At 32.1% G+C, this 11340-nt stretch overlaps 1 protein-coding gene across 3 annotated transcripts in view; it reads left to right on the top strand.

Moving 5' to 3' along the window:
• Positions 1-6648: 6648 nt before the first annotated feature.
• LOC106316982 (S-type anion channel SLAH4-like) overlaps positions 6649-11340 on the top strand; it is a 6189-nt gene continuing 1497 nt past the window's right edge. The window contains exons 1-3 of one of the 3 annotated variants that reach the window (XM_013754848.1): positions 6649-6887; positions 8998-9883; positions 10154-10406. In XM_013754848.1, the coding sequence (XP_013610302.1) occupies positions 6649-6887; positions 8998-9883; positions 10154-10406 (1378 nt within the window). Of the gene's footprint in view, positions 6888-8997; positions 9884-10153; positions 10575-11340 lie in introns of those variants that run through there. The other 2 variants (XM_013754849.1, XM_013754850.1) reach the window with 2 other exon arrangements.

Below are 11340 nucleotides of genomic sequence, written 5' to 3'. Positions count from 1 at the left end.
TCAGTTTATTGCTTCAGTTCACAATATGTAGAAAGTGGTATTTTCCTGTCGGCTTGAGGGAGTGCCCAAAGTGTACATGCACAACAACCGGGATAGAAACTCTCATTTTGCCATTCAAGCAAAACAAGTAAATCAAGTAACCAACACCATAATGAAAAACAAACTAATCAAAAGCAAGAAAATCCAAAACAACGAACTGGCTAAATAACTCTGTCACATGTTGCTTTGTTATGATTCTCTTCACCACATCGACTGCATCTGCGCCTCTTTTTTTCTTGAGCTCCTTGCAATGAACGGAGTTTGTCTTCAACCGTCTTGTATCTGCGCTTTCTTCTCCTTCCTGCTCCTCTTCTTGATTCAGGAGGTACCACATTAGCATTCCGAACATCATTTGGAACAAACCAACTATCCTCAGGAACACCTATTGGATTGATAGTTTCTTGATAAGCTGTTCTCCAAGTGGAAGTCATGTACATGTCGTCCGTTAGTGAGGATGGGGCTCAACTAACTGTTAAACCAGCCTTGATTGCGTGTCTACATGGGATTTTCAGTAGGTCGTACTTCCCACAGAGCAGGTTCTTCTGTCCAAATCAACCAGGCAGTCGATTGTATCTCCGCGAACCAAAAAATGGTACTCGTCATCTGGCTGCACCAGAAACGTTTTATCCTTATTAATCCGCATGTCTATCTTTTTCTCGATGACAATAGTTAATGGTTTTGTGTACTTCATGCTTCGTGTGCGGCATTCGAAGAACCAACAGGTCAGCATTTCTCTGATGCTATCCAACAAAGGAATGACTGGATACTCTCTTGGTGTGCGCAAACCAGAGTTTATTGATTCAGCTGGGTTTGTCGTCCTGATGTCATACCTGAATCCTGGAAACTGACAGCAAGCCCACTTTGTAATATCTGCATCTGTTAAATATTTTCCAATAGCTGGACTAATATTGCACAAAAAATGTCCCATCAACAAAAGAACTTGTCGCATGGCTGTCTGAAAACCTTGTACTGATCAGCCAAACGAAACGAAGAGAAATCTGAATCTACCATCAACATCGGTTTCATAAAACGTTTGCGTGCCTGGATTAGCTTCTCTCAGCATGTGCAAGTACTTTGGAATTTTTTCCAAAACTCTTCTCCGGAATACCTCTAACCATGCTAATTGCAAACTCCGAGCATCCCATGCTAAGGACTTAGATATCTCGCATCCATGTTCCATCCTCATAATCTGTATGACATCATTAGTTTTGGGACCTTCTTTCACACCATCGTACTTATGCATTATTAGACCGCCAATTGTTTTTGCAGAAGCTGTCCGACCACCATTATTCATACTCGACGCAGCGCATGTATGATCCGCCACATATTTTTTGATGATGAAATATGTGGAACCTGATAACCCCTCAGCCCGAACACTCCATCTGCAAGGGTTGTATTTGCATCGGATGTACCAAAGTTTTCTGTTAGATTTCACAACTTTGTAATCGAAGTTATGCTTCATTGCTGACATTTTCAAAGCTGCTTTCAACATAGTTTTGTTTTGAAACGTTTCACCCCTCTTCACAACATCCATCAAAGAAAACCGAACACTTTTTCCACTATCGTCTTCTTTTGCACTTATGGCGAGAACATCATCTTCTTCATAGCCGTTTGAGTTAGAATTATCTTCAACATCCTTGCTTGATTCAGATGAACTAACACTGTCATCTCGAGGTGGAAACGAGGAAGGTTCACCTTGCTCTCTGAAAGGCGAGTTAGATTTCTCATTATCAACCCCAATGTTGCCGTTGTTTCCACTGATAGGTGAAGTAGACACACACAACCTTGTAGAAGCTTTTCCACGTACATATGTAAGAAAAATTTTGACTTGCCGATCACTCTCAATGATAACTGGGGGATAGTCTATTGAACTGATTAACTCCATAGGTAAGTAGCTTAACTCAAACTCGACAAGGTTTTGGTCAATTCCAAAATCTTCAAAAGCCATACGCCTTATATCTTCAAAGGAACTTGTCAATTCTATGTACTGTACTCTACCTCGTTTGTTCTTATCAATCGCAAATCAGGGATCAAATTTCCACAACCCACAAGAAGCATATATATGCATCTTCTTCAATAAAAAATTAAAAAATTTTGGATGAAAAAAAAAATCAAAATCGTCTCACCAAGAAGAAGTCCACGATTTTTTTAAAAATATATATATACTTGGAAAACACGAAATTTAAGAAAAAATAGATTTAGAATATATTGTTTTAACAAATTTTAGAGATATTTAAGGAAAATATACAATTCAAAATTCGTAAAACATACATTACGTTGTCCGAAGAATAAAGGAATGTGGTAGATTATGGAATCATATTATGACAGTCATGAGACATGACAGATTTTGTCATTTCGCCTCTGTAGATATATAGAAAATAATAGTTAATCAAATCTACCGTAGTTCAGAAATAAAAGATATGGTAGTCGTTTAATTCTACCATGTCTACCGTAGTTCAGAAATAAAAGAAATAGTAGTCGTTCAATTCTACCATGCTAGAATTATAACAAATGGTTGATTTAACGTTTTGCTGGTTGCAGATATTCATGTAGTTAGCCGAATATGCAATCTACATCTTCGTAGACACTAGATTATGTTTTCTGCCATCGGTAGACCAAAATATGAAATTGTGTTCCACAAATATCTATTCAACAAAAGTATTTTTCATATGTTTGTCTCTTGTTTATATACATTTTGTATATTTTTCTATATTTTTCTGATTCTTAAAATAATTAATATGATTTTTCAAAGTTGATCAGGGGTATCTAAGTCCAAATCTGATCTAAAAGAGATTTATGACAAAGGGATAATGTACAGTTTGACAATTTTTTTCTAATTATTATTTGTTACTTATGTGTTATTTTTATTTAAGCTCCTCGAGTTATTCATCCGAACTTCCAACATAAAGCAAAATAATTTTAAGAAATATTTAAATTGGATTTCAAATATCGCAACCAAAAGAAAAAAATAATTATTATGATTTGACATGTCAGCCAGTTAGATCGTGCATTTTTTTCTAGGTCATTGTCGTTTTCCTTATTTTCAGATTTATGCGGTTTAAAAACTCACAGGACCACTTGGTTTACCGATATGACAAGATTTTATGACAGCACAACTCGTACTCTTCTTTGAAATTTTTAAAATTTATAGTTTTATGACAGCACAACTCGTACTCTCTTCTTTGAAATTTTTAAAATTTATAGTAAACTAAGGGTTGGCCCGTCCTACGGACAGATGATTTTACACTAAAATAATTTTATACCAAAATATATTTTAATGTTGTAAAATATTTGAAATTTTATTTTTTACTGGATATAATAAATGTAATCTCTTTTTATTCTAAAATTATATTTTAAATTTTATTAGATTTTGTTGGTTTTGAATTAAAAAGACCACTAACAATTTCTTTTTTTTTGTCAGAAAATGCAAAATTATTAAATTAAAAATTAAGAAAAATATAATAAATTAATATTTTTTTATATTTGATTTTCATTTCAGTTTGATGTAATTGAAGAAATCTAAAGTAAGAACAACTAATATTTTCTATTTCTAAGAGTATCAGATTTTAATATTATTACAATAACTAACTTTTCACGATAATAAATTAATACAACCACTTCCAAGCTAAATCAATTTAAAATAAAATCTAATGTGATAAAATTATAAAACGTTATATTTTAAAGTAATATATGAATAGTTTCAATGATGTCATAAATAATAATTAGTATATATTATGTAACAACAAATGATGTTTTATAATATATGTGTGTTTCAGTTTATATTAGATTTTCAATTTATAATGAAAATTTTCTTTAGTTTCTAATGTTTGACTAATTATGTTTTTGTAGATTATTTTAGCATTGGTTGAACATTTTATTAAAAAAAACTTGTTGGAAATTTCGCTCATGCTAATTGAAAATATTTTTATAGATTAACGGTGTTATAAATTAATAAAATATTATATTTCTAGCAGAACTTTACTTGAGTTTCATACCCTATGATATCAAATAAAACATAATTATTAATAATCTATAAATTAAGATGAACCAAACTGGATACAAATATTTTCTGAAAATTGTTTTGTTTTTTCTTTGAACGACAAACTAAAGAAAGTAACTAACTTTTTAATCTTTTCCGTGTTGGCTGTGTTGAATGCAAGTATATAATTCCTATCTAATCAAATATAGAAAATCATATATAATTACATAATAAAATAGAACAAAACAACATGTTAGCTTTATACTCCAGCGCAAAACAATCAAAGAATATGCAAACAATTATGCACATCAAAACTGCAGAGTTTCTGTTTCGAAACTTACAATGATTTTTCAATGATTTCTGGAGATCCATCATTTTGTTTCATACTAATTTTGCTTCTCCATAAGCTTTGAGACTTGTTATCAATTCCATGTTACGGGTATAACTCACGTAAATTAGGAAGTGTCCTCCTGTGAGAACATAAATAATGGAGAAGTACGTTAGAGACTGATGGGAGGAGACCTCTACGATTTGTAACTAATATTGAACCTTACGTAGATGGCGTTACCAGTTACCACACCCTATATCTCCATGTATAAATCCAGACGCCAATTGAAGAAAGAGTAAATAATTAAGCATAAAAGTCCTAAGATAGTTGGATTCTTGAAGCGTTTATTTATTAAATGTGACTGTGAGAACTCTTCTTAATAATGACAACATTCTATTGATACAGGTGAGTAGCACATTTAAATTAATGACTCTGAGTAGACTACCTTACAATAGTTTACTCTTGAGTGGGATTACCTAACAATTGTTGTTTTTAAAGGTGCTGATTATTTTTTTTCCAATCACGTAGAACATTTAGGGTAGGTGAATCTTAAACTAATCTCCCAAATTATAATTTGGACCTTACCAAGTGTCTCCTAGAGTTTTTTTTGGTCAAAATGTGAATTTCATATTAAATATGAGAAAGATTAAGAAGTAAGATAATGAAAAAGGAGACAGACAGACATAAGTTACAAAAAAAGGGAGGCACACGATCTTAAACTTTATGGTGGACTAAATATCTAAACCCTTACTTGTAAAACTTGAACTGAGAGAACTAAGTTATTCGTGGCAGCAAACGAAAATAAGTCTGCATGCCAATGAGTTACGTGGGATTAGCTTTGGACTATGAGTAAACTTGTGAAGGTGTTAAAGCATACTGCGTCCACGATTACAGTCTCGAGCTTCTTTACACCAGTGTAAAGCATCCCACTTGCGGAGACACTGCCGGCTGGTGCACACAAAGACACAACATGGTATGACATTAATGCAAACAATTAGAGAGACATGTGGACATGTAGACTCTCGAGATACTTCTTCGCTCATCCTCTTTTGCTTCATAAAGATGGTAGGTTGAAGGATCGTATCAATTCCATATGTCCCTCTTGCCATCATAGTCGAGTTCCCGGTCTATCCATACACGCCTTAACATTGTGCGTCTTACATCACAATTTAAAGAAACGGAAAAAGTTAGAAACTAAAACAAGTTCAAAACAAAAAAAAAACACGATTTGTTTCATCTGTCAATATAACCAAGGTTTCAAAATAAGAGAAAGACAAACTTTTACGTGCCCCCTTCCTGTATTTTCCAGCTTGGTAGATCTCTGGACCTCGTCATACCATGACTTTGTGTAATTGGGAACGCTCTTCTATTTCCTTTGATGCTTCAGACACTGTTAAACCAACGAAAAAAAACAGAGTATTCAGTGTACATGACAAGCAAAACAATGCAGAGAATTAAGTAAGCATGCAATAGCCTACCGACTTTTCAGAGTTAAGATACCAAGGAACAGATGACATATACTAAAGACTGTTGAGGATTGATTTCATATGTTTTCCAGCCTATAGAGATTACAGAGGATAGAATGAGAAATACCTCTAAGAGAAAAAAATTTATATCTTTACTTGTTGGTTGAGATTGTGACCTTTTCTTGAGAGAATGACTAATGAATCTGTGAGAATCATGTAACACCCAAACCTCAGCAAAACAAACTTCTGCAGAGTTGGAGCAGCACTTGGCTTTTAAATCGGCAAGGAGGATGAAGGAATTCGCCATTGCAGTAATCGGTTAGTAGAACAGGCTATTCTCCTTGATCTCGTCCAAGCTGTGATGTTCATGGTTGTTATTGTGGATATTTATAGTCGTAGCTTGAGCCGGTTACTTTGGGGATCTGTTTAGGTCGATTGAATCCTGCAGAGTGGAGGAGTGGGTTAATTACGTAGAACCTGTGAGAGAATTAAGAATCAATTCGCCGTTACAGATAAGAAATCGAAAAGTTTTGCGTCGTTCAAAGATTCTGGAGCTCGTAGGAGAAGTCTATCGCTCTAAAACCAAGCCAGGACGAAACATTTATTCATTACTGGGTTCGAAATGTTTAAAACCCAAACAAAAATTACTACAAAACTGCACAGTCCAATCGAAACAAATAAACAGAAACGCAGCTAATGTATAAATGACACGTGTCATTATTTGTCTTAAAGAAGGATAAAAGTCTACTTCATTAGTAAAGGATAGATATTGCGACAACAACAATAATAATTATATACAGTATATGGGTTTCGTGAGATAATCAAAAAGGGGTTTTATGATGCACGTGAATTCTTTATATAAGGAATCTTCACGTAAGGCAAACTTAATATCGTTTTTGAGAAGAACAAAAGTCAACGTGAGGTACTCACGCGACAACCACGATCAGAAAACAATCCGTTCAACAGAGGGAATTTCGGCAACGTCAATCCAAGATCAAATTTCAAAGACAAGATATTTATATTGCTGCACAATCTTAAATCATTCGTTTCAAAGTCTTGCTGCAAAAATTTACAGGTATATTCAAACGTTATTAAGATTTAGATTTAGTTTGGTCGAGATTTAGATTTTGCGAATTTAGATTTTTTTTACTTGTATTATATACACAGTTATAAATCTCTAAATTTCAATAGCAATAATGAAAAACTAAGAGCATCTCCAACAATACTTTATTAAAATTTTCTAAACAATACTTAAACTTATATTTTTAATATAAATTACTTAAATGGCTCTTTGCATAAAAATAAAAAGTATCAAAATGATACTTTTGTAAACAGAAGAAGTAAAATTTATATTTTTAATATAATTTATTTACATACTTAAACTTAATTTTATTTTTCTAAATTGGTTACTGAAAGTGAGACATGCATCTCAATAGCTTCTAAATAAGTTTTCATAGTTTCTTGATTAAATATTTTTTGTTAAAAAATTGAGATGTTTTACATAGTCCATATTCTTAGGATTTGTAACGTACGTGATATTCTCTAGTCAAGGAGACTAGAGCACGATGCATGTGTGTTTAATTATCATCCACCGAAACTTGATTAATAAAATGAGTAGTTGATAGAAAATATATTTACTTAAGAGCTACTGCTGGAAAACTCTAATAAGAAACAACCTTATATATCTATCTATAATAGTAACAGGAAGAACATTTCCAACTGTTCTTTATGTTGAGAAAACATAAAAATATGAAGGATAAGTTTTCCAGTAATAAATTATCTTGAGGTAAAATTTAAGTGTATAAACATCAACGCATGAAATTGAATGAAATACTACTTACAAACTTATTTTGATGTTGAAATTATTTATTTACAAATTGATTCTCAAACTTTTATATAGATTTATTGTATATCTAAAATCTTTGTGATTAATACTGAAATTACAAATTTATTAGTGATTGCATTCTCACAATTATCAGTTCATATAAATCATTATATATTTTATTGTAAATTAAATTTATGTCCATAATAAAGGCTCAGTTATAATCAAATTACGGTTGGGTAAAATTGAAAATTTTAAAAACAAAAAAATGGTTAGAATTTAGTAGTGAATAGTGATAGTAAAATATATTTGAAATGTTTCCAAACCGAAATATTATGGCTATATGATTAAATCATTATTTAAATTTAGATTTAATGTCCAAAAAATCCAAAATTTTAAAAATATTTTGAAGTTGTCTAAAACATCTTCGAATATTTTTCTCTGTTATTTTATTTATTTTCTTTTTTTCTTTTTGATGAGTTGTATCGTTGCTCAGGTATTTTATACACAGACATGTAGTTTTTCAAGAAAAGAATGCATTTCTTACAAGATAAATACATGCTTAAATGCATCAGTTAATATTTTAATTAACTCTTAATTAACAGTCTTATATACCAAGATGTCCAATTAAAGGTATTATCCAGCGTCAGAGGGTTACGGTGTCGTGAGAAAATCTTAGTACTATTCTTAGGATTTTTTTATGTTATTTTTTTTTGCTCTTGTTTTCAACATTTAATTTCCCACCATTTTCTACCTTTTTCTTTTACTCCAATTTACTCTAATGAAACGAATCATAACTTTTGTTCTTCTTGCTATTTGAAGAGAAAAATTGTGTTACGCTGGAAGTGACATTTTTTACCCTATTATTGTTACGTCCAGTTTCTCTAATATTATTTACTCTCAGTAAAGTTTGCAGTACCAATCACACTCTTCTAGTACTTCTACTAGAAAAAAATGTTTAAGCTTCTATCATACGTTTCACTAAAATACACTTAAAAGTTTATCTCTCCAAGTAATAACCGGACTTATTATAGACCCAACTGGATTTTTTTGTGAAACAAAAATAAAGTACAACAACCATACATACACATACTATTAATTTATAGAGTTTTTAGCTTTTTACTGTACATATGTAGTAGTATTATATATCAAAGGTTTATTTACTTAATATTCCTTTTATAAATTTTTAATTGGAAAAGATTTATGTGTATTGAAGTTATTGAAGCTGAGCAAAAGTTACTAAACGCTGCTATCTTTTCATTACCATTTTGAACTATCATTTTTGTCCAACACTATTCCAACTAAGTCGCCGTTGGCTTTGATTTCTCGGCCTAATGCCTCTTTATGAATCTTTTTTTCTAAGGTTAGGAGACATCACAGAATCAAACAAGCTATCAAATCAATATACTGAGATGGAAATCTTGGTAGTTCCTTGTCAAGAAATTCAAATCAAAATTGATTACCCAATATCCAGAAAGAAAAAGAGATATACTAACCTCGCTGATGCCGAGCCCATTGTCCTGATGTCTGTTTTAAGTAGTCTCCACGCTGGATATTTCAGAATAAGCCTTTCTCTTTGTAGCCAAGCTTTATTGTGGAAGACAATGGTCCATTTGCATAGCGATCTCCCGTCTATGGCGTTTCACCTCCTGTGGTATCTAGCACTTGCAACACACGTGTCACTCTGTTTTCTGTATGCTTTCAAGTGCATTTTCTTCTTTGACTTGGTGAAGGAAGAGTTCTCGCATTACATTGGAGTGAACTATCTTTATGCTCCTTCCATTTCATGCCTTCTCTTGCTACAATCAGCTCCTCTGTTGGAACCACACAGCGTTTTGTACCAGACGTTATTTTGGCTGTTTGCTGCTCCGATCTTGACCCTCGACACAAAGCTTTACGGCCAATGGTTCACAACAGAAAAAAGGTTTTTGTCGATAATGGCAAACCCAGCGAGCCAAGTTTCAGTGATAGCAAACCTAGTGGCTGCAAGAGGAGCAGCGGAGATGGGCTGGAGAGAGTGTGCTCTATGCTTGTTCTCGCTCGGAATGGTTCACTATTTAGTTATCTTTGTCACACTTTATCAACGCCTACCAGGCGGAAACAACTTTCCAACCACTCTGAGGCCAGTTTTCTTCTTGTTCTTTGCTGCACCAGCCACGGAAAGTCTAGCTTGGAACTACATTTCTGGAACCTTTGATACATTAGCAAAGATGTTATTCTTCCTGTCGCTCTTCATCTTTGTATCCCTGGTAAGTTTACGCAAGGCGGGTCGTGTAATTCTAAGGCTCTAGACAATCTAATAAGGATTTAAATAAAAAAATTAAACAAGTTTGTGAACCGATGTTTGAGCAAAATATATCTTATATTTTTTTTTGGTAAACAATATATCTTAACTTTGGGGATCGTTGTCCAATGTTTCACTTACTTATGTCTGGGACCGGCTTTAAGTTTGCTGATATGCTAAGAAACAGAAATCAAATGACTGGACATTTACCTTTGTTTTTGTTTAACATTTTCAGGTATGTAGGCCGACTCTTTTGAAGAAATCGATAAAAAGATTCAATGTTGCATGGTGGGCTTACTCGTTCCCGATCACTTTTCTTGCTTTAGACTCCGTTCAGTATGCAGAAGAGGTGAAAGACCACGTCGCTTCTGCTTTGATGTTTATCTTCTGCTCCATCTCAGTGTTGATCTTCCTTGGTGTAATGTTACTGACAGCAGCGAACAGCAAAAGACTGCTCAGACGTGATCCTGTCCTCTGGTCTGCTACTGGTAAACCAAATACTTCGGATAGAAATAAAATCTAGCTGCGTCAGAAAGTTTATTTATTAAAAAAAAGAAGAAAATAGTCTACAAATTTTCCTCCCAAGTTTCAAGAAATCAATGCTCTCTCTCTTTTTGTTTCACTTTTTCTCGAATTCATATCATGACCTCTATTGTAAAAAAAAAAAAAAAAAAAAAAAAAAAAAAAAAAAAAAAAGGTAATATATATATATATTTAGAAATATTAATATTTATATATAAGAAAAAAATATTTGTATATATTTCTCCTTATTTATGATTATATAGCAATAAGGTTTGTAGATATTAATTTTATGATAATTAATACTCCCTCCGTTTTTTAATATAAGTCGTTTTAGAATTGTGCATATAGTTTAAGAAATCATTAATTTTTTATATTTTCTAAACAAAAACCTCATTAATTATTTACCTAACCACAAATCAACCAATAATAAAATAGAAAGTATATTATCATTGGTCATATAACATTAAGTGTTAATAAATTTTACATAGAAAACCGAAAACGTCGTATAATTAGAAACATAAAAATTCCTCTAAAACGGCTTTTATAAAAAAACGGAGGGAGTAGCATTTGTTATCTTGATAATAGTTTATTATTATGTGTGATGTGTGATAATGAATTAAAAGATTTATGTGTAGACATTGTATAGTTGTTTTTCAGACTTAATACGTACACATTACTATTTTTTAAAACTTGTTATATAAGAACAATTCGGTCTCATAAGATAAACATTTTTAAGATGTTTATTCATCAGTCATTCAGTTTTATACTTTTATGCAATATAAAATTTAAAATATGTTTTGAAAATTTGCTTATTCGAATATATAGATTGTCTTAAAAGTTTCTGAATATTTTATATTACAATTTAGAAAATATTTTATTAAATAACTTAAGGAAAAATTT

This window comes from Brassica oleracea, chromosome C9 (genome assembly GCF_000695525.1).
Source record: "Brassica oleracea var. oleracea cultivar TO1000 chromosome C9, BOL, whole genome shotgun sequence".
Taxonomy (NCBI): domain Eukaryota; kingdom Viridiplantae; phylum Streptophyta; class Magnoliopsida; order Brassicales; family Brassicaceae; genus Brassica; species Brassica oleracea.
Note: the sequence above shows the minus strand (reverse complement) of the source record. Positions and strands in the feature narration are given on the sequence as shown.